This window comes from Rhinopithecus bieti, unplaced genomic scaffold, assembly GCF_001698545.2.
Source record: "Rhinopithecus bieti isolate Rb0 unplaced genomic scaffold, ASM169854v2 scaffold_21542, whole genome shotgun sequence".
NCBI classification, from domain to species: domain Eukaryota; kingdom Metazoa; phylum Chordata; class Mammalia; order Primates; family Cercopithecidae; genus Rhinopithecus; species Rhinopithecus bieti.
In genome coordinates this window covers 301,339-325,700 of record NW_016810483.1, presented here as the reverse complement: position 1 = coordinate 325,700, position 24,362 = coordinate 301,339, and the positions used below count along the sequence as shown (strand labels likewise).

General features: G+C 38.2%; 1 protein-coding gene across 2 annotated transcripts in view; it reads left to right on the top strand.

The window, feature by feature from the left end:
• Positions 1-24,362, top strand: part of PPP4R2 (protein phosphatase 4 regulatory subunit 2) — a 73,761-nt gene that overhangs the window by 35,653 nt on the left and 13,746 nt on the right. For both annotated transcript variants that reach the window (XM_017892177.1, XM_017892178.1), the window contains exon 3: positions 16,490-16,660. In XM_017892177.1, the coding sequence (XP_017747666.1) occupies positions 16,490-16,660 (171 nt within the window). The remainder of the gene's footprint in view (positions 1-16,489; positions 16,661-24,362) is intronic.

The following is a 24,362-nucleotide window of genomic DNA, read 5'->3' as shown; positions in this document are numbered from 1 at the left end:
TACCATTTTGGCCAAGATGGTCTTGATTTCTTGACCTTGTGATCTGCCCACCTTGGCCTCCCAAAGTGCTGGGATTACAGGCATGAGCCACCGCGCCTGGCCTACCTTCCTATTTCTAAGGTGCAGTCTTTTTACTAGTTATTTTTTTCCTTAATTTTACAGTCTACTTTTTCCCTTTTTCCTTACTTACTTCAGACAGTAAGAAATGTCTGGTTTCTTACCAATGAAAGTTAAGACTTAGTTTCTTTTACGTGCTCCTTCTCCAAGCATAGACACATGCTTCCCACTTTAACTGCTCATGTTTTCCAATATAATTACATTGAAATTTTGGTCACATTAGCATTCAATATGTACATTGTCTCTGTTAATGCTATTTTTTCATTTAATTTTCTGTATCCTTATGACTAATTCAACTCAGATTTTAGTTGTTTACATATCAATTACATGTTTAAAAAAAATCTCTTGTAGAGCCTTCTTAACTGCTCCATTCTGGACTGGTTGCTCGCTAGACCTGCCTTAATCCTACCATGTTATGATGAAGATGGAAATCCTACCATCTTATGATGGGAGACCCGTTTTAATCATCCTGTAATTAACTTTTTGTGTTGGAGTCTCAGTTTTCTAGATACCATGTCATGCTCTTTCTTGGTGTACATCATTGTTTTGGTGGAATGAGAGAAGGCACAATAACACTTTTTTTGTTGTTTTTTGTTTGTTTGTTTTTTGTACTTTCAGTGTCTGAAAATGTGTTTATTCTACCTACTTATTTGATAGTCTGGTTATTCTAGGTTGAGAATTACTGTCTCTCTGAATTTTGAAGGAATTTTTTCATTGCTTTCTTTGACACCTGTTGATAAAACTGGAGCCCTCTTTGTATGTGACCTGGTTTATGTCCCTGGAGTTTTGTAGAATATTCTCTTTGATTCCAGAATTACACAGTTTTACTACAGTGTGCTTTGCTGTGAGTCTCTTTGTCAACTCTTGTGTTGGTCACTCTTCAGCAACTCTTATGAGTTCTCTTAATTTGAAAACTAGTATTTTTTAATTCTGGAAATTATTTATGGATTGGTTGGTTGAGGCAAAACATGCATAAAATGAAATTCACCACTTTTTAACCATTGCTAAATGTACAGTTCGGTGGCATTAAGTACATTCACAATGTTGTAGAGCTGGAAATCACTACTCATTTCCAGAACCATTTTATTGTCCCAAATATAAATTCTGTACCCATTAAACAATAATGACCATTCTTCCTTCCTCCCAATCCCTGTCTAGCTTTTGTGTCTTTGAGTTTGATGGATTTTAGGTACCTCACTTAAGTGACATTATAAAATATTTTGTATCTGGCTTATTTTACTTTACATAATGCTTTCAGGGTTCAGGGTTGTTTTTACCTTTTAGCCATTGTGAATAACACTGCCGTGAGTGTTGGTGTGCGAGTGTCTAAGTCTCTGCTTTGTGTGTGTGTATTTTTTTCTTTTTAAACTGGTCATTTAGACTTTGGACCTCTTGTACTACTCTTACAATTTTCTGATCACTTCTTCCTTTTTCTAAATGTCTTTGAACAATGCACCTTTTAAAAAGAATGTTAAATAGTGCCATCATTAAATCAGTAGTTTTGTTTTAACTCCTCCTCTTCCCTCCACATCTATAGTTTTCTTGTGTAGAATTTTCCAGGTAACTCAGAAAACTTGCTGACTGTTATTACTCAGGGTGTGGACATTCCTGCCAGTTAGTGGACCCATATTTTCCTGTAATTTCTTAGTCTTCAAGAATCCTAGCTCCGTTTGATAACTATGAGTAGTGCTTTTTGAATAACTTCTTTTGGAGGGATGAGACTACAGCAAGCTGCAGTTTTGTTTTGTTTTTTAGAGACTGTTCCTCTTTCGCCCAGGCTGCAATGCAGTGGCACAGTCATAGCTCACTGCAGCCTTGAACTTCTGGGTTCAAGCAATCCTCCTACCTCAGCCTCCCGGGTAGCTAGGATTATAGGTACATGCCACCATGCCTGGATAATTTTTAAATTTTTTTGTAGAGATGGGATCTTGTTGTGTTGCCCAGGCTGGTCTCAAACTCCTGGGCTCAAGCAGTCTTCCTGCCTCAGCCTTCCAAAGTGTTGGGGTTATAGGCATTGACCAATGTGCCTGGACCTAGTTTTGTTCTTAAAAACACATTTCCAACAATTCAGATCATTGGTCTGGGCAAAGGTGGGTGAGACCTCAAAAGCACAGACAACGAAAGCAAAAATAGACTAATGGGATTACATCAAGCTAAAAAGCTTCGGCACAACAAGGGGAAAGTCAGCAGAGTGAAGAAAATGGGGGCTGGGCGCGGTGGCTCAAGCCTGTAATCCCAGCACTTTGGGAGGCCGAGACGGGCGGATCACGAGGTCAGGAGATCGAGACCATCCTGGCTAACATGGTGAAACCCCGTCTCTACTAAAAAAATACAAAAAAACTAGCCGGGCGAGGTGGCAGGCGCCTGTAGTCCCAGCTACTGGGGAGGCTGAGGCAGGAGAATGGCGTAAACCCGGGAGGCGGAGCTTGCAGTGAGCTGAGATCCGGCCACTGCACTCCAGTTTGGGGACAGAGCGAGACTCCGTCTCAAAAAAAAAAAAAAAAAAAAAAAAAAAAAAATGGAATGGGAGAAAATATTTGCAAACTATCTTTCTGACAAGGGATTAATAACTAGAATATGCAGGGAACTCAACTCAAAAGCAAAAAACACCAAATAATCCAGTTAAAATGGGCAAGTTATCTGAACATTTTTCAGAAGACATACAGGTATATGAAATATGTTCAACCTTGCTAATCATCAGGAAAATGTAAATCACAGCCACAGTGAGATGTTATACACCCCAGTTAAATGACTATTAACAAAAAGACAAGCCAGGCATGGTGGCACACACCTGTAGTTCCAGCTGTTTGGGAAGTTGAGGTGGGAGCATCACTTGAGCCCAGGAGGCAGAGCTTGCAGTGAGGTGAGATTGCACCACTGCACTCCAGCCTGGGTGACAGAGTAAGACCATCTCTAAAAAAGAAAGAGAAATAGCAGATTCTGGCAAGGGTGCAGAAAAAGGGAAACACTAGTACATTGCTAGTGGAAATGTGGATTGGTACAGCCACTATGCGAAATAGTGTAGAGGTTCCTCAGAAACCTAAAAATAGGTCTGCCTTCTAACATAGCCATCCCCACTGCTGGATAAATGTCCACAAGAAAAGAAATCAGTATGTCGAGGAGATACCTGCACTTTCTTTTTTTTCCATGTTTGAGATGGAGTCTTGCTTATGGCCCAGGCTGGAGTGCACTGGTGCAATCTCGGCTCACTGCAACCTCTGCCTCCCGAGTTCAAGTGATTCTCCTGCCTCAGCCTCCCCAAATAGCTGGGACTACAGGCACACACCACCACGCCTGACTAATTTTTGTGTTTTTAGTAGAGACGGGGTTTCTCCATGTTGGCCAGGCTGGTCTTGAACTCCTGATCCACCCGCCTCGGCCTCCCAAAGTGCTGGGATTACAGGCGTGAGCCAGCACGCCTGGCCGATACTTGCATATTTATTGCAGCACTGTTTACAGTAGTCAAGATTGAGAATCAACCTAAGTATCCATAAATGGATGCATGGATAAAGAAAATGTGGGGTGTGTGTATATATATATATATATATATATATATATATATACACACACACATACACACACACACACATATATACATCTGTAATACGCATATATATACATATACACATACACATACACACACACCATGGAATACAATCCAGTTCAGATATAAAAAGAATGAAGTCCCATCCTTTGCACCAATGTGAATGGAACTGGAGATCATTAGATTAAGTGAAATAAGCCAGGTACAGAAAGACAAATATCACATGCTCTCATGCATTATGTTGGAGCTAAAAAAGATGAACTTAACGGAGGTAGAGAGTAGAATGAGGGTTATCAGAGGCTGAGAAGGGTTGGGGGCCAGGGATGAATAGAAGTTGGTTAATAGGTACAAAAGTACAGTCAGATAAAAAGAGTAAGTTTTAGTATTTGATAGCACAGTAGGATGACTATAGTTAATAATTTATTGTATATTTCAAAATAGCTAGAGATTTGAAATGTTCCCAGCACAAATGATAAGTGTTTGAAATAGATACCCCAAATACCGATTTGACCAATACACATTGCATACATGTATCAAAAGTATCATATGTATCCCATAAATATGTATAATTATGTATCAGTACAAATTTCCAGTTTATCTTTTTAGTTTTGTCATATGTAGATGGAGATTCCCAGGAAGGGTTAATTCATTTAATATTGTTGACATGTTCATTTTCCATGTATTCAGTCCTTAAACCAAAGTACAAATTGTACTTTTGATAGGTACTTTGCTTTTAATGGTTTTTTTCTTTTTTTGAAAGTATGAGATACAGAGAAAATGCATTCCAGATAATTATTACTTACTTGATTGGTAATTTTAAAGTAGCACATAACTCTGGGGTGTACTTCAAAATAGCAGTGAAAGTAATCTGTATATAAAATTACACAAAATAAATGAATACCAAAATATTAAAAGCCAACATAGCAGACATTGTTAAGATACTTTCGTTTTACTTTCAAACTCAAGATTCTTCAGGATAAAACCTTTGTATTAAAATATACAGTAATCTCTCACCACTTGTGGCTGTGCCAATTCATTTTTGTATTTCAGTAACAGGTTTTAAGGTTTAATCGCTTACATATGCCTTTCAGTCTCCCTAAATTTAAAAATGGAATGATTATTGTCTTCTTTGCTGTATATCACATGAATTGGTCTTTGGGTTGGATGAAAGGGGGATTTTTTTCCCCCTCCACTTAATACACAGGTGACTATACCCAAGAAAAAAATTCTAGATTAGATCTTCATAGCCCGTTATCCTGTACAACTGAAAGTGAGTCATGAGATAGATTTTAATGCTAATGAGTATTTATTTTTTAAATGAATCATCTGTATATTAGGTTTAGATTATTTAGATTTGTCTCTCTTTCTTTAAAAAGATGTATATACACGTGCCACAAATTTTATTCCTCAAATTTTGTGACTTTGATCTTGGCAGTTCTGATTTCCCCAGCCTTTTATTTTAAGGTAAGCAGTAAGCAATTAGATGTTAACAAAAGGGATTGTGTGTTGTAGTGTGCTCCACCAGGGACCACTTCCCTCCCATGGTTCATTTGGCAGTGGCTTAGAGACATTTTTTTTACCACTTGGAGTGAGGATTGCTACTGGTTAGCGGTCAGGGATGCAAATATCCTACAGTGCGCACAGACAGCAGCTCATCGCAAGCTAAAACCCTTTGGCTCAAGATGTCCATAGTGCAGTTTGAGAAGCTCATTTATTGTCTATATTAAACACCCGCTCCTTGCTTTACTTTAGTCCATATATTTCCAGTTCCTTTTTCTGTAAGGTTCAGCTTAAAGTTCCAACTTTGTCCTGAGGCCCTTCCTTGGTGAGCCCTAAACCTACATTGTGATCTCTAGGTTCTGTTGTAGCATCACTGAAATCTCTGCAATTAAGATGCAATTAAGTGTTTATGATGTCTTATTTTTTTTATTTTTTTATTTTTTCTGTTGAGACGGAGTCTTGCTCTGTCACCCAGGCTGGAGTGCAGTGACATGATCCTGGCTCACTGCAAGCTCTGCCTGGCAGGTTCACTCCATTCTCCTGCCTCAGCCTCCCCAGCAGCTGGGACTACAGGCGCAGCCCGCCACACCCGGCTAATTTTCTGTATTTTAGTAGAAACGGGGTTTCACTGTGTTAGCCGAGATGATCTCGATCTCCTGACCTTGTGATCCGCCTCCCTCGGCCTCCCAAAATACTGGAATTACAGGCGTGAGCCACCGTACCCGGCCATGATGTCTTATTTTCCATTTAATATCTATAAGTCTGGTTTTCCAAATGAATTTTGTTTTATTATTTAAGCACACCTGCTGGCAGGAACAAAGTAATTTTGTTAGTCAAGGATTGTCGCATATTTCTTCAGGACTTGCTAACTGCTGTTGACCTTGATGTTAGGGCTGAGTTGGTAGAATGAATAAAAGGGCCCAGGTCCTACCTACCCGGTCCTATCTGGCACATGTGGGGGTGAAGGGATAGATCAGTCCCTGTTGATGGCAGATTGGGATTGGTATTAACTAGATCTTAGAGGAGGTGGTAAAAAGTGGTAGCAAAAGTGGTGAGAAAAGTGACTCCCTAGTTGCAGGGAGGAAGGTAGATACACTTCAGCCATTAAGCTAGTACAAGTTTAAAAAGTCAACATCTCTTTGTTGGCTGTGGTCATTGTGAGCCCTGCTGTTAGAAGAGTCGTCTTTGCTGTAGCACTTACGTAGAAGGGAGGAGTCCGTGTTGGTATAGTAACAGATTCTAGGGACATTTTCTTTTCTTTTTTTTCTCTTTTTTTTTTTTTTTGTTTTTTGTTTTGAGTTGGAGTCTGTCTCTCTCTCACCCAGTGGAGTGCAGTGTCACTGATCTCCACTGGGTGGAGGCTGTGAGTGCAGTGGCCTGATCTCAGCTTACAGCACCCTCCACCTCCCAGGTTCAAGCAATTCTCCTGCCTCAGCCTCCCGAGTAGCTGGGACTACAGGCGTGCGCCACCATGCCCGGCTAATTTTTGTGTTTTTAGTAGAGACAGGGTTTCACCATTCTGGCCAGGTTGATTTCGAAATCCTGACGTCGTGATCCACCCAGCCAGGGACATTTTCAGTAAGGGCTCAAAAGGCTAAAAATTAAGCACAAGTCAGGCTAACCAGAACATACTGTTGGTTGGACTTTTTGTTTTAATTGGTAGGGAGAGGTGAGTGAGTAGATAGTAATTTGAATCTTTAGGCATTTTTAGAATCCTTATCATGAATATGTAAGTTGCCAAGTAAGAAACCCGAGTTTACACTGAGCTATTGTCTGAAAGTTTGTGTTACCTTCTGAAGCTTTCTTTTTCATCTGATTGGATCCTTTATGTGTACAACCATTTAGCAGTCTAATTTGAAAAATTCACTTTCAGTGGCAAATACTTTCCCTTCACAATTGTTGTCAAAACTTTATTGCTTCGAAGCAGGTATCATGCCATCTTCAGATAGAAGTTTCTGAGTGAGAAAATATGTAACACTTCAAAGATAATTTCAAAATAGGAAACGTGAGAAATATTTTAGTGTCATTTCATTTATATCAAAAACAATACTTTTTTTGATGAGACTGAGGTTTTTCTTTTGTTGCCCAGGCTGGAGTGCAGTGGCACCATCTCAGCTCACTGCAACCTCGGCCTCCTAGGTTCAAGTGGTTCTCCTGCCTCAGCCTCCTGAGTAGCTGGGATTACAGGCATGCACCACCACACCAGCTCATTTTTGTGTTTTTAGTAAAGATAGGGTTTCACCGTGTTTGCCAGGCTGGTCTCACTCCTGACCTCAGGTGGTCCACCTGCCTGGGCCTCCCAAAGTGCGGGGATTACAGGTGTAAGCCACTGTGCCTGGCCAAAAACAATACTTTTTATCTTTGAAGCAATCCATGCAAAATGAGAATCCAAAATTATGTTCATACTTGTATCACATAATTTACTTTTGCATAACACAAAATAAGCAAAAGACAAATAATTTTAGAGAGGTGGGGAAGGTGCCCATGGTTCTTAACTGGGGACAATTTTTGTCTCCCAGGGAACATTTGATAATATTGGGAGACATTTACGGTTGTCACAGTTGGAGTGGGTGGTGTGCTATAGGTTTCTAGTAGGTAGAGGCCAGGGATGTAGCTCCACATCCTACAATACAAAGGACATCCTTCTATGACAAAGAATTACATCCAACTTGAAAATGTCAGCAGTGGCCGGTGCTGGTGGCTCACGCCTATAATCCCAGCACTTTAGGAGGCCAAGGCGGTGGATCACCTGAAGTCGTCAGGAGTTTGAGACCAGCCTGGCCAACATGGCGAAATACCGTCTCTACTAAAAATACAAAAATGAGCCAGGCATGGTGGCGGGTGCCTGTAATCCCAGCTACTCAGGAGACTGAGGCAGGAGAATTGCTGAAACCTGGGAGGCGGAGGTTGCAGTGAGCCAAGATCACGCCGTTGTACTCCAGCCTGAGCGACAAGAGTGAAACTCTGTCTCCAAAAAGAAAAAAGAAAACATTGGTAGTGCCAAAATTGAAGAAGCCCTAGGAGGAGGGATTGCAAAGGACCTATTAACACAAAAAACAAGCGTCTTGTGGCCAAAATCAGGTAAAAATATTCAATTTCACTAGCAATGAAGGAAATGTTAATTAAACTGTTTCTCTACTAGCATATTGACAGAGTTTTTGAAAGATTATCATACTCAAATGAAACATGTTGGTTTATATTACTGATGACACTATAAAGTGTGGTACATTGTGTCTGGGGAGTTTTTGAAGGTCGAATAAAAAGTCTTGATACATGTACTTCATACTTTGGACTCAGTAATTTCACTTACAGAAATCTATCCTCAGGTGATAAATAGATGCCTACAAAGTTTATTATTAGGCTGTTAATCACATAACTACATAATTAATTGTAATTAAGTAGATGTCACCAAATTTTTTCTTTCTTTTTTTTTTTTTTTTTTTTTTTGAGACAGTCTTGCTCTGTCAGTCAGGCTGGAGTGCAGTGCAGTGGCATAACCTTGGCTCACTGCAACCTCTGCCTCCTGGGTTCAAGCGATTCTTCTGCCTCAGCCTCTCAAGTAGCTGGAATTACAAGCGCTCACCACCACGCCTGGCTAATTTTTGTATTTTTAGTAGAGATGGGATTTTGCCATGTTGGCCACGCTGGTCTCCAACTCCTGATCTCAGGTGATCTGCTTGCCTCAGCTCCCCTGAAGTGCTTGGTTTACAGGCGTGAGCCACCGCAGCCAGCCCTAAATCTTTTTTTAAACAGTGATTAATAAATAATGGCACAAATACGTGTTACAGTTAAAAATCTTGCTTTCAAAGACTTATTTGTCCCATGCAAATACCCATAGTGAGTAAGGAGAGGGGAAAAAGGAATGTTAAACTAGAATGTCAAATTTGAAAAATATATTCAAATGTTACTTTAGTGATGATGGTTGACTGCAGATTATGGATACATTTTACTTTTATGTTTTTCTGTGTTATAATTTCTTACAACGGCTGTACTATTGATGTAATCAGAAAAAACACGTTACTTAGTTTTTAAATCCTATTAACATTTTGGAGTAGTCTCAATATTTTTCAATTGACTGACTAATCTGTCCTTTACCATATATCAGATTTTCATTTATGTGTGGGTCTGCTTCTTCGCTCTCTTCTGTTCCACTGATCCGTTTTAATGTTCAGTTAATCAGCAAGACGTAATATGATGTTGAATTATAATGTAAAAGAATCTCTTGTTTCGTGCCCCATTTATAGAGGTAGTAATTTGTGTTTTTAAATTAGTCCTTAAAAAGTCAAAATTTTGTGTAAGCAACTCAGTGTTTTCTTACTTTTGAAAATCTTTCACTTATTCAGTATTCAGATTAAATACACTTATTTTGTTTGCCTCAGTTATATAATTAAGACTGAATTATCTGACATTTTAAGTCTTCTGATTGAAATATCTGCCTTTTAAACATTAAGTGTATTTTAAGCCTGTCACTTTTAATGAATGATCAGATCCATTAGATTTTATTTATTCATTCTTCTCAAATTCCTGTTTGATGTTTATAAATGGTGCAGTATTTGCTATCCTGTGGAGTAGCTAATAGTAGTAGGACTCTCCTGTGCTTTGTTGTGTTCTTAGTGTTCCTCCCACTTTGTGTGCAATGCAGATAGGCTGAGTAGAGAGTAGTCTTAATAGAACTGGGAATGGTAGGAAGCAGTACTTAAGGTGGTTGGCTGCTGGCCACTAAATTGTTGTAGCACCACTTGGGAAAAGAAAAGGTGGACTTTCTGTCCTTAAGTCTCTGGAAAATACTTTTTTTTTTTTTTTTTTTTGAGACGGAGTCTCGCTCTGTCGCCCAGGCTGGAGTGCAGTGGCCGGATCTCAGCTCACTGCAAGCTCCGCTTCCCAGGTTTAAGCCATTCTCCTGCCTCAGCCTCCCAAGTAGCCAGGACTACAGGCGCCCGCCACCTCGCCCGGCTAGTTTTTTGTATTTTTTAGTAGAGATGGGGTTTCACCGTGTTAGCCAGGATGGTCTCGATCTGCTGACCTCGTGATCCGCCCGTCTCAGCCTCCCAAAGTGCTGGGATTACAGGCTTGAGCCACCGCGCCCGGCCTGGAAAATACTTTTAACCTTTAGAGAATTGTGAGAGAAACATGTTTGAATATGAACTTATGAGCAGAAAAAAGGTCTGTAGATATCTATGCACTAGGATGATATTTATTAGAGATAATAATTGTACTTCCTACAGGAAGAACTACAAAATGGGAACATGGAAGGGGAGCAGAAAGAAATGAAGGGAGAGTGAAGCTACTTAAAGTTATGGGTGGTTAATTTCAGTTAAATTATTGAGTTAATTTCACAAAGTAGATTTTAAATTTTGAGTATGTATTTATTGGAGGGATTTTATGTGGGAGAAATTTGTTCTGAAGTTGAAAATGTTTTGTGATTTCATGAGCATCTTTTAGAAAATTTGATTTTCGTATTGAAAACTAAGAGGGTTTTTTTTGTTGTTGTTGTTCTCATTTCTACCATCCAGTGAATGTATGTGTCCTAAGAAATGTTTTTTTGTGCCAAGTTTTTAAGTTGATTTCCTCATGGCGCTATTTTTTTGTGCCTGAATATAACTTCTTGTTTTGGAGAAAAAAAACGGATCTCGCTTGTCACCCCAGGCTGGAGTGCAGTGGCGCAATCTTGGGCTCTCACTGCAACCTCCGCCCTCCCAGGTTCAAGCATTCTCCCTGCCTCAGCCTCCCGAGTAGCTGGGACTACAGGTGTGTGCCACCACGCCCAGCCTAATTTTTGTATTTTTAGTGAGAGACGGATTTCACCATGTTGGCCAGGATTGTCTGGATCTCTTGACCTCATGGTAAGGCCCGCCTCAGCCTCCAAAAGTGTGGGATTTCATGCCTGAGCCCACCGCACCTGGCCCCTGGATTAGATTAAATTTAACTTCTAAGGGAAACATTTTCCTGTTTTTGTTTTTATCAAATAGCTGTCCGCTCATCAAAAAGCTGTTAATCTTTCAACATTTATGAATGCCCCTCCCCATATATATATATTATTGTATGTGTATATATATACGTATACATATGTATACGTATATATATACATATATATACGTATATATATGTATACGTATATATATACACATATATATATACGTATACATATATATATGGAATAGTATCACTTGAATTGTATCGTATTGATCTAGTTTAGAGTAACTGCTTGATTTATTTGAAAGTTAAGACTACAGTGTGTTCATAATTCATGCCAATGTATGGGGCTTAATTTCTGTCTCATGAGTTACTACCATAGAGTCTTTTAATCTCTTCAGAATTTCCATTACCTGGGGTCCCATACCTCTTGTCTGGCTGTTCCCATTAATGTGCTTTTTTTGGACCTCAAAGATGTCATGTCAGATGGTAAATGGAAAGATGAGATTAAAACACGCCACAAGACCCTATGCATATGTAAATCTGAACTCATAAAATACTATGAATTAGTGGGTGATTATTAAAAGTACAAAAAATTATTAAAGAAATGAAAAATATAAACATCCTATTTCAGTATAACTTTCCCTGATCCCTTGAAGTACATGTGGAGAGTCTTATAAAGTTTAAAGATAAATTTTAGGAGCCAAAAGGAATTATACATTAATAAGAATTCTTATTAGGCATATCAGAAATTCTGTGATGTGCAGATCTGCTTGTTAAACCTCAAATTCCCCTTTCTAAAATAGGATAGGGAAAGGAAAAAAGTAATCATGCAAATAGCTTTTTATCCTCATCATTTTAAAAAGTAATAGCGGTAAAATACATTATTGACTCATTTAATAGAATGGAATTGTTGGATTACAAGTCTGCATTTACCTTTCTGAGGAACTGCCAAGTACTTTCCAAAGCAGCTACACCATTTTACATTCCCACCAGTAATGTATGACATTACCAGTTTCCCCACATCAACCCAGCACTTGTTTTATTATTCATCTTTTTGATTACAGCCACCCTAGTGGGTGTGAAATGGGTGTCTCATTGTGGTTTTGATTTGCATTTCTGTAATAGATAATAATGCTGAGCATCTTTTCATATGCTTATTGGCCATTTGTGTATCTTCTTTGTGGGGAAATACCTATTGAAATATATGTAATATAAACCTTACCATTTTAACTATTTTAAGTGTACAGTTTATTGGCATTAAGTACACTGACAATATTACATTACCATCAAGATCATCCATCTGCAGAACGTTTCATCTACCCAAACTGAAACATTGTACACATTAAAGAGTAAGTCCCTGCACCTTCCTCCCCACAGTGTCAGACAACTGTTTCTAAATTTGACTATTCTTGGTACCTCATATAAGTAGAATCATACAATAGTCATTCTTTTTGTGTCTGTCTGATTTCACTTTGCATAATGCCATCAAGCTTCATCCATGTCGTACCACGTTGGAGTTTATTTCAGATTAAAGACTGTGTGTGTGTGTGTGTATGTATGTATCTGTCTCTCACATTTTGCTTATCCATTCATGTGCTGATGGCACATTTGGGTTGTTGGGTTTTGGGGATCTATCGAGAAATGGGATTCCTGAATCATAGGGTGGTTTCATAATTTTTATTTATTTATTTATTTATTTATTTATTTTATTTATTTATTTATTTGAGGAACCAAACTGCTTTCAACAGTGACTGCCTCGTTCCCACCAGGCCATGCCACAAGAGTTTCAGTTTCTTTGGCCGGGGCACAGTGACATCACCACGCCCTTTGGGAGGCCGGGCGGGCGATCACCAGAGGTCAGGAGTTCGAGACCAGCGTGCCAACATGGTGGAAACCTCGTCTCTACTAAAAATACAAAAAAATGCTGGGTGCGGTGGCTCAGCCTGTAATCCCAGCACTTTGGGGAGCCGAGACGGGCGGATCACGAGGGTCAGGAGATTTGAAGACCATCCCGGCTAACACGCGAAACCCCGTCTCTAATAAAAAATACAAAAAAAAAAAAAAAACTAGCGGTTGAGGTGGCAGGGCACCTGTTAGTCCCAGCTACTCGGGAGCTGAGGAAGGAGAATGGTGTAAACGGGAGGTGGATCTTGCAGTGAGCCCAAGATCGTGCCACTGGACTCCAGGCCTAGGCGACAGAGCGAGGGACTCTGTCTCAAAAAAAAAAAAAAAAACCCAAAAAAATTAGCTGAACGTTAGTGGCAGGCGCTTGTATTCCTAGCTACTTGGGAGGCTGAAGCAGGAGAATTACTGAACCCCAGAGGCGGAGGTTGCAGTGAAGCCGAGATTGCACCCTTGCACTCCAGCCCCTGGAAGAAAACTGAACTCTGTCTCCAAAAAAAAAAAAAGTTTCAGTTCTCTCCATCCTGGCCAGCCAATACTTGTTTCACTTGTTTTTTGGATAATAGCCAAACCCTAATGGTATAAAGTGGTATCTCATTGTGAGTTGAATTTACATTTCCCACCAAGATGATGGTATTAAGGCATCTTCTTGTTTTGTTTGCTGACCATTTGTATATCTCTTTGGAGAAGTACCTTATTTAAGTACTTGCCCATTTTTAAATTGGGTTTTCTTTTTTGTTGAGTTGTAGGAGTTCTTTATATATTCTTGGATATAACCCCTTATCAGATAAAAGATTTGCAAATATTTTCTCCCATTTCACGATTTGCTTTTTACTCTGTCGATAGTGTCCTTTGATGCACAGTTATTATTATTATTATTATTTACTCTGTCGATAGTGTCTTTGATCACCCCAGGGGTTTATTATTATTATTATTATTATTATTATTTTTTTTTTTTTTTTTTTTTTTTGGACAGAGTCTCGCTCTGTCACCCAGTCTGGAGTGCAGTGCGTGATCTCAGCTCACTGCCAAGCTCCGCCTCCCAGGTCACGCCATTCTCCTGCCTCAGCCTCCTGAGTAGCTGGGACTACAGGTTTGCCTGCACCACGCCTGGCTAATTTTTGGTATATTTAGTAGAGACAGGGTTTCACCATGTTAGCCAGGGTGGTCTCCATCTCCTGACTTCGTGATCCATCTGCCTCGGCCTCCCAAAGTGCTGGGATTACAAGTGTGAGCCACTGCGCCTGGCCGATGCACAAAATTTTAAAGTTTGATATAATTCAGTTTATCTATTTTGTTGCTTGTGCTTTTGGTATCACACAGTATCTTTATTTAAGAGACAGGGTCTTGGTCTGTCGCTCAGGCTGGAGTGTAGTGGTGTGATCTTGGCTTACTGCAGCCTTCACCTCCCGGGCTCAAGCAATCCTGTTGCCTCAGCCTCCTGAGTAGCTGGGACTACAGGTGCATATCACCATGCCTAATTTAAATTAATTAGTAATTAATTATTTTGTAGAGATGGGGTATTGCTGTTTGCCCAGGCTGGCTTCCAGTTCCTGGGCCCAAGTGATCTTTCTGTCTCAGCTTCCTAAAGTGCTGGGATTACAGGCATGAGCCACCACACCTGGCCCCATATAATATTTTTACGTGGACACTGATTGCCTTCAGAATATTTTGGGAATATATCAGGAAGCTTTCAAGCTCTCAGCGAAGAATAAAAATTTTCCAGACTTTCAGTTTTTTGCTTAGAAGTTCAAATTTTTATCATTGGTAACAAATACTGTGAGTTATTTATCTTGCAATGACAGGTTCACTTTATTTATTTTTGAGAAAATGCCTACCACATTCTCCTATTTTTTGTTTGTTTGTTTGTTTTTGGAAATGGAGTCTTGCTCATCGCCCAGGCTGGAGTGCAGTAGTGCCATCCTCAGCTCACTACAACCTCCACCTCCTCAGTTCAAGCGATTCTCCTTGCCTCAGCCTCCTGTGTAGCTGGGATTACAGGCATGCACCACCACACCTGACTGATTTTTGTATTTTTAGTAAAGACAGGGTTTCACCCTGTTGGCCAGGCTGATCTCGAACTCCTGACCTCAAGTGATCCGGCTGCTGAGATTACAGGTGTGAGCCATCACACCCAGTCTGCTAATCTAAATAAGCTTTATTTGTGTGGCAGACCTTTCAGGTAAAAATGCTGTTTTATGAAAAATAGCTAGTTCAGCTGGCAACAGTCTAAAGATACTGTTCTTTGAGAATGCCATACCTCTTTGATATGCAGCATAATTTTTTAATGTATATTTCTCATTTTTGTTACATAGAGTATTTAAAAGATGTATTCAGGGTTTGGGATTTAATGAAATTAGTAATTTTTATATCTTTTACACTTTAAGTGAAACAGATTTTTTAAATTATGAGTTTGTGAAAATGATGGCTTCTACTACAGCTAGTAATGCAGTTTGGTGCTACTGTCTTGACTCTTGCTACATGGATATCAGTTTTATCCACCTTGCTTTTATACCATCAGTGCAAATATTAACAGTGAACTAGTCAGCCCTTATTCTTTTGACAATAGCTTTGACTTCTTGGACCACAGTTTGAAAGCTGCTACCTTAGTTTATAGGGTTGCTGGATGGGATGGAAAATGGTTACAGATTGGCTCCCGTTAATTTGTGTAAATTTGTTTTAAGTAGTCAACCTATGTAAAGAGATTGATCTGCTGTCACTAATGGTCTGTCTGCCTGAGGAAATGGTTAGCATTCCTGAATGCTGTGTCTCCTGGAATTTACAGTATTCAGGCAGGTATCCTCACAAAATTTCCTTCTATATTAGTGGTAAAATGTGAGGAAAAAGGGATAAAAAGGTGTTTGTGTTAATTTGATAAATTAATAGATATGAAAAGTACATAAGCAAAGTATGTATTTTTATCGTGCAAGTACTGATTGGATGGAACCTGTGATTATGTGCCTTAATCATAGGTACATAACTTTAGTCTCTTAAGTGACAGAAGAGCCTGAAGATACTAACTGAAAGGGAAAGAAAAAGGAGAAAGTAAAGTTTATTTTGTTATTTAGCAGATAATAGACAAATTTTGCTAATCCATGCAAACATGTAACTTGTATGATTAAGGCATGGATTCATTCTGACTTAATAGGATAGTAACTAACGCCCCCCGGTTAGGTTTGTTATGAGGGAAAGAGTCAAAATACTATTTTAAACATACTAAGAATAGGACCTAACACACCATAGACTTTCAGGCAGAGGTAGTCCATTTAAAAGATTTAAATCAGAGATCTGGCTTTTGTTTGGGTTGGGAGTTGGATAGCATCAGGATGGAGCTTGTGAGATAAATGAGGCATGATGATGCATGCTCCTGAATGACGGCATTCTCATTACTAATTATTCACATATTAATTCTGTTAGTATTAGTGTCATAGTATATTCTGTATTTGTGTTTTGTGTTCAAGAATTATAAAGCTACATGGTATTATATATTTTTTAATTTTTTGCTTATAGGATTCAGTGGTCCCAATTTAAAGGCTATTTTATTTTCAAACTGGAGAAAGTGATGGATGATTTCAGAACTTCAGCTCCTGAGCCAAGAGGTCCTCCCAACCCTAATGTCGAATATATTCCCTTTGATGAAATGAAGGAAAGAATACTGAAAATTGTCACTGGATTTAATGGGTATGCACTTAATACTGTTTTAAAGATTTAATTTTAGCAGAAGATTATAGATTTTCTTTTAGTTTTGATGTGTATGGTTGATGATTGATTATCCATTAGAATAAATTATTTGTTTCTAGTGACATGTACTTGGTGATTTTAGCTTACAACTATTTAAAATATTTACAGCCTCTTAAAAAACTTGAACCACCTTTTATAGGTATCAATGGAAACATTCATTTATCAGGAAACATTTTAATGGTTTTTCTTTCCTGTTTTATATTTGGTGTTATGTCTTCATACTTTATACAGAACCTTTATATCATTGAGAAATCACATTTCTTTTAAAATGAAGTACTAATTTATGAAAGTATTTTAATGAGTTTTTGTTTAGACTTTTGGATCCTGATTTTCTCCCAAGTAACTGCTTGCTTGTTAGTTACAAGTAACCATTTTGGCCCCTTGTAAAACATAAAAAAAAAACCAAAAGATATTCTGTACACAAGTAAAACTCCCTTTGTTTTGTTTTGTTTTTGAGACAGTGCCTCGCTCTGTCGCCTAGACTGGAATGCAATGGCGCGATCTTGGCTCACTGCAACCTCTGTCTCCCGGGTTCAAGCAATTTTCCTGCCTCAGCTTCCCGAGAGTAACTGCCACCACACCCAGCTAATTTTTTGTATTTTTAGTAGAGATGGGTTTTCACCATGTTAGCCAGAATGGTCTCGATTCCCTGACCTCATGTTCCGCCCACCTCAGTCTCCCAAAGTGCTGGGTTTACAGGCATGAGCCACCGAGCCCAGCAGTACTCATTTTTAAAGAAATGTTACTGTTTCTCATATTCTGTCATTTTAAATTCTTTGTTTTTGGGACTTTTGTTTTTTGTTTTGTTTTGTTTGGAGACGGAGTGTCGCTGTCGCCCAGGGTGGAGTGCAGTGGCATGATCTCGGCTCACTGCAACCTCCACCTGCCGGGTTCAGGCAATTTTACCTCAGCCCCCCGAGTAGCTAGGCTAGGACTACAGGCACGCACCACCAAGCCCGGCTAATTTTTTTTAATTTTTAGTAGAGATGAGGTTTCACCATGCTGGCCAGGCTGGTCTCAAACTCCTGACTTCGTGATCCGCCCACCTCATCCTCCCAAAGTGTTGGAATTACAGGTGTGAGCCTCCACGCCCAGTCAGGACTTTGTATTTTTATGGTTTCCTTTATTGAAGGGAAGAAGTGTTTGTGAAGTTGAATTATTCATTTTTTAGTTTGGCGTTAATTTGGGCTGTGGAACAACAACAATGCTAAATATAATGAATTGTGGTTTTTCTAACCAGTGAATTCATAGTTAGAATTAGATATTTATTTGAAGGGTTTCAATTGTATTTTTAGATGGCATAAATGGCTTGATTCTTTAGGTATTTAATTGCATGGGATTTCAAAATAAGATAGTGTAATCCAGTTAACGGTTTGCTTTACATCATATTCCACTGTTTTTAGGTTTAAGAATTTTGCTTGAAATGTCAAACCCTTATGCCTTGACTTTGGGTCTGTTACGAAAATATTTTGGGGGAAGAAATCGCAGCTTTTGTCTTTGAGGTTCATCAGTTATAGTTACCCCTGGGGGCCTGGGATGGGAAGGAGAGACCTATTTTCACTATGCACCCTGTTGGAGTGTTGAAAGTATTTAACCATATGTGTATATTTCCATATCGATCTTAATTTTAAAATTTTCAGAAAAGGAAAAAAAACATTTCAGAGGCACTTATCCAAGAAATAGCCACAATACGTTTTAGAAGCATGTTGCGTAAGATTTACTGTTGAACTAAATGAATACGTTCAAGATAAGAATACTTCTCGGGGTTATTTATAAATTGTACATATATATAAATAGTACTTAGATATAGTGACTCATCTTTTATTTCAATAAATTATGGCCGTCATTCAAAAATAAAAGTTAAGGTGAAACAGGTCAAATTATACCGCTGCTTTGTAAGCAGATTTACTTGTGATTCTGACTTAGTAATAGCAAATACTGTTTTCAGTTCTTTCATATTAAGTTGGGCTAGAAACAAATACATGTATTATATAATTATGTATACATATTATAATAAAATATAAATATAATTGTGTATTATGTGTTTATTACATAAATCTAAATATTTGTAATTTCTTAATCTGTAAAAGAGGTAATTCACCTACTTCAGAAAATGATTTGAACAGTCATTAAATGCCTGAGCATTCTTCTTTTAAAACTTCTTATTTTCGAACCGTTTTTATTTTAGTTTAGTTTAGTTTAGTTTATCTTATTTTATTTTATTTAGAGATGGAGTCTTTGTCACCCAGGCTGGAATGCAGTGGCGCCATCTTGGCTCACTGCAACTTCCGCCTCCCAAGTTCAAGCTATTCTCCAGCCTCAGCCTGTCAAGTAGCTGGCATTAAAGGTGTGCACCACCACACCCAGCTATTTTTTAATTTTTATTTTATTTATTTATTTTTGTATTTTTAGTAGAGACAGGGTTTTACCATGTTGGCCAGGCTGGTCTGGATCTCCTGACCTCAAGTCAGCATCCAGTGCTGGAATTACAAGCATGAGCCACTGCACCTGACCCGAACTTCTATTTTTTAAATCTGATTTTTCAGAATGGCAGTTTATGAATCACTTTCTCTGAGCAGGCAGAATCTAAGTCTTATTTAATCAGTGATACATTAAGATTTTCTGTTTTTAATTTACTCTTTTTTTGTCTGTATTTTAATATATTGGTATGTTGAAACATATCTAAAATTTTCAATTTTGTGTTTTTTATATATATATATAGTTTTCAAAATATTTACTAAGAAGTGACATTTTGTTGGTTTTCCACCAGTTTGAGGATTTGTCCATTCTTATACATTCCTCCCCCCCATTTGTAATAGATTATCTTTAAATTACAAAAGTGGTGTATGTTCATGCTTTTAAAAAGATCCCCACTGTTACAGAAGTACATAAAGAATGAAAGTAGAATCATGCTATATGCTAGTTGTATTTTCATTTTAGAGAAGCTTCAACATGTCTATATTAGTACATTTAAAGCTATCTTTTTATTTATTTGAAATGGCTGCATTGTTTTCTATTATGTGAGTAGATTATAAGTTTTTATTTGCCTGTCCTGATTGGTGGTAGACATTTATTTTTTTGGCTGTTAACGAGCAGTGCTTGTAGTGAGCGTCCTTCCACATATGTTTTGTTGATGAATGTCATGTTTTGAATATATGTCTAGATTGTTGCCTCTTTTTTTTGAGGTGGAGTTTCGCTTTTGTTGCCCAGGCTGCAATGGAGCGATCTTGGCTCACCGCAGCCTCCCCCTCCTGGATTCAAGGGATTCTTCTGTCTCAGCCTCCCAAGTAGCTGGGATTGCAGGCATGTGCTACCACGCCCAGCTAATTTTTGTATTTTTAGTAGAGATGGGGTTTCTCCATGTTGGTCAGGCTGATCTCGAATTCCTGACCTCAGGTGATGCTCCCACCTTGGCCTCCCAAAGTGCTGAGATTACAGGCGTGAGCCACCACACCTGGCCAGATTGTTGCTTTTTTTAATTTGTAGAAATGTAATTGCTAGGTTAGCTTATGAACACTTAATTTTCAGTTTATCAATACTGCAAAATCGACTTAGCAAAATGTGGTTGTTGATGCTTTCATTTGTAGTAAGTGCAGATACTGTAATTCTTCAGTACTGTATATGTGTCTGTATTTGTGTTTCTTTGATTGCAAGTGAAATGGAACATCTTTTTATGTACTTACAGCCTTTCTGTGAATTGCCCTTTATATCCTCTTTTGTCTTTCTTTTGCTAATTTTCTTATTGGTAAGTTTTTGTTATTTTTGCTTTTAATTTGTGAAAGTTTTATATTAAATGCTTCCTAGTATTTTGCTATAAGAAAGATTATCTGTTTTCTAAATTATTTTAGTGTGTTATCATAGTACAAGTGGGTTTTTTTTGTTTGTTCTGTTTTTTTTGTTTTGTTTTTTGAGACGTTCTGTTGCCCAGGCTGGAGTGCAGTGGCGCAATCGCAGCTCTCTGCGACTTCTGCCTCCCAGGTTCATGCCATTCTCCTGCCTCAGCCTCCGGAGTAGCTGGGACTATAGGCGCCTGCCACCATGCCTGGCTGATTTTTTTGTGTTTTTAGTAGAGACAGGGTTTCACCGTGTTAGCCAGAATGGTCTCGATCTCCTGACCTTGTGATCCGCCTGCCTCGGCCTCCCAAAGTGCTGGGATTACAGGCGTGAGCCACTGCGCCTGGCCAGAGTACAAGTTTTTCCCTCTTTGAAATGGAAATTGTCCATGCATTTGTTTACTTGATATCCTGAACTATAAGCGTCTGGAGAGCTGGGGTAACAGGCTTTTCCAAACAAGGCCTAGAAGAGTGAGTGCCTGAATATAGTAGGTTCTCAAACAGACGAGTATGGATGGATTGATGGATGAATGAATGAGTAAAGAAAAGAATAAATATTGAATAACTGAGCACTAGAAAAAAAGAATTAAAGAATAAAAGTGTATTTATATCTGTATTTTGTGTATTGAGGCATAGAAGAATCAGTGGAATGCTAATTTCTTTTTTTCCTTTTTTTTTTGTCATTTTCTTGTCTTTTAAAATTACTTTGGAACTGCAAAATTTCATAAAAGGATTATAGCTACTCTGCAAAACTGAAGTTACAGTTTGAGAAACACCAAAAATTAAAATGAACGAAACAAAAAATTATAATGAAATGGTCAAAGACCATTTTATGCCCTCTGATTGGGATTATAATAAAAAACAGTATATGGGTTTACTCAAACCAGGGCCATTTATGAAAATCCTCTTCCTATTACAGAGACCATGAATATAATTTAGGAATTGCTAATAGGTAATGGTTCATTCCTATAATGGCATATACACAAAGAGGCATTTTGAGGAATAGAGAGCGTGTAAGTTACATTCCTGGAAGTTTTGAAAGATACCATTTTATGTTCTCTGTATTTTTCAAAATGAAAGAATATAAAAATAAATTAATCTCTCAAGTCTTGACCCTTTCTTGTCAATGCTGTTATCTCTAAGACCTCTCTAAAGTAGGCAACCTCCTCACTCTGTGAATAGTAGACTAAAATAGCATTCTTCTATATTTATGAGGAGGTCTGGAAAGTGGAAAACTTTTTGATACCTAATAATCTTTATATCATCTGTTAGGCAGGTAGTCAGTCACAGCTGAGAGTATTGCTCATGATCTTTTAAAGTTATATATGAGACTTTTGTACTTCAAAATCTGGATTGTAGAATAAAACATAACCCCCATTTGATTTTCAGTTTGTGTGTGGTTTGCTTTACGGTTAGCTGCAGATAATTCAGGGACTGAGAGAATGGTTCTTTAGCCATTTATTACTTTGTTCTCTGACACTGTTGATCCACTTTATTGTTTCCTGATTTTTGTGCTCCCCAATTGACTGGGGAAAATAGGTTTTTGTGCTGTTAATTATTTGTGTCAGTGTTTGTTGAGTATATTAGTTAAAATGTACTTATTTGTGGCAGATTTCTGTCTCTCTCACACAAACCCACACCCACCCACCCCTACTTGTTTTTTCTTTACCCCCTTTCTTTCTCTTAGGATAATTACTTGAGAAATTGGCATTATTTTGTAACCATCCCTCCTTACTGTTCCCCACCTGGTCTTGTCTAGTGGTAATATGGCTTGATGTGATACTCTCTTTAATAAACTTAAAAATCGAAAATAACAGAAGTTAATTGACGTTTTCTTGCTAGTTATATTTAATGTAAATAAAATAACTTCATACTATAGAAACTCCCAAGAGATGATTAGCTTTATTAAAAGTTTTGACAATTGCTGTAGATGAATTTTGGGTTAAGGAGTGGTGCAGACTTTAGTTTACTTACATCATTGGGGTTCCTTATTATTAGTAAAAGAGGCAAAATTAGCCAGGCGTGGTGGCTCATGCCTGTAATCTCAGCATTTTGGGAGGCTGAGGCAGGCAGATCACGAGGTCAGGAGATTGAGACCATCCTTGCTAACACGGTGAAACCCTATCTCTACTAAAAATACAAAAAATTAGTCGGGCGTGGTGGCAAGTGCCTGTAGTCCCAGCTACTCAGGAGGTTGAGGCAAGAGAATCGCTTGAACCAAGGAGGCAGAGGTTGCAGTGGCCGAGATTGTGCCGCTGCACTCTGGCATGGGTGACAGAGCGAGACACTGTCTCAAAAAATAAGTGAAATCTGTCATTTGATTTGAGGCTTAAAATTGTAGGTGTATGATTTTTTTTTGGTGGGGACAGAGTGTTGCTCTGTTGCCTGGGTTTAAGCAATTCTCCTGCCGCAGGCATCTGAGTAGCTGGGATTACAGGCGTGCATCAACCACACCTGGCTAATTTTTGTATTTTTAGTAGAGATGGGGTTTCACCATGTAGGCCAGGCTGGTCTCAAACTTCTGACCTTAGGTGATCCACCCGCCCCGGCCCCCCAAAATGCTGGGATTACAGGTGTGAGCCACTGCCCCCGGCTTATTTCGCCTCTTTTAATAATGATAAGGAATCCCAATGATGTAGGTAAACCAGTGTCTGCACCACTCGTTAACCCAAAATTTGTAAATATAAATATTTATGAATGTATATTTTTATGTAAATATTAAAGCCTGAGTACAGAAAGAGCATATTGCTTCAAGTAAAGCTAATATCACAGGATTCTAATGGTATTTCTGACTTTTGTAAGACTTTGTAGGTGTAAACAAAATTATAAACTTAGTCTTTGATAACAGATATTATTAGTTTCCATGTAGATGGTCAAGTTTAAATCAGTATTTATGTTAACTAAGACACCACTAATGTCATTTAGTCAGAAAAGACAGTAAAATCTACGTATACATGAGTAAAACGAAAGTGAATGACTGTTTTGACTTCTTATTTAGTAGGATGTCGGATTTTATGGTCATTTTTTTAGCTTTTTACTCCAGTAGCCTCTGTGCTACATGTTACATTCCTTTGTCTTTTTCATGTTGAAAAGTTGCTTATATAATATAAAGTTAGGATAGTTAACTGATTTTCTTAGAGTCTGAATGAAGTGTGCATTTATTTTTTGAGTGCCTTCTTTTCAACTTAGTACTTTTATAGAAATTTAGGTTAAAATACATACTTAGGACATTATTTCTTTAGTGTTTAGCCTTACGACTTAAATTTTATTTTTTAAAAAAATAGCATTGAATTGCTACTTAATGTTGAGATGTCTTGCCCTGATATTCAGCAACTTTCTTGGTATTTGAATTTTCATAGCTTTTAGGTATACAAGACTTCTGCTTAAAAATAAATAAATAAATAGGGACAGCTTGTATTCAAATTAAGATATATAAGGTAAAATGTACGATCCTATTAATTCGGGTTAGTTGTTTTCCTTGGAATTAAAGGGAATATTTTTAAAGACAGAGCTGTACTTTTGGTTTTGTTGGTCTTTGGACCATTTGTGCCTTCCCACAATCTCTGTCAAAGAGTAGACGGAATGATGACAATAAGAACTAAGATTTTCTGAACTTTCTAAAATATTTTAGGCACTGTTAGGTGATATAATATGCCATATACATTATGTCATATTTAGCCATCATGATAATCTTTAAAGTGTACTTGTTTAGAACCCTTGTTTTCAGACAAGACTCATAAGACCCATGAAGACTTAGGTAAATTCAGTTTGTGTAAGGTCTCCTAGTGGGGTACTGTACGTGTGTGTGT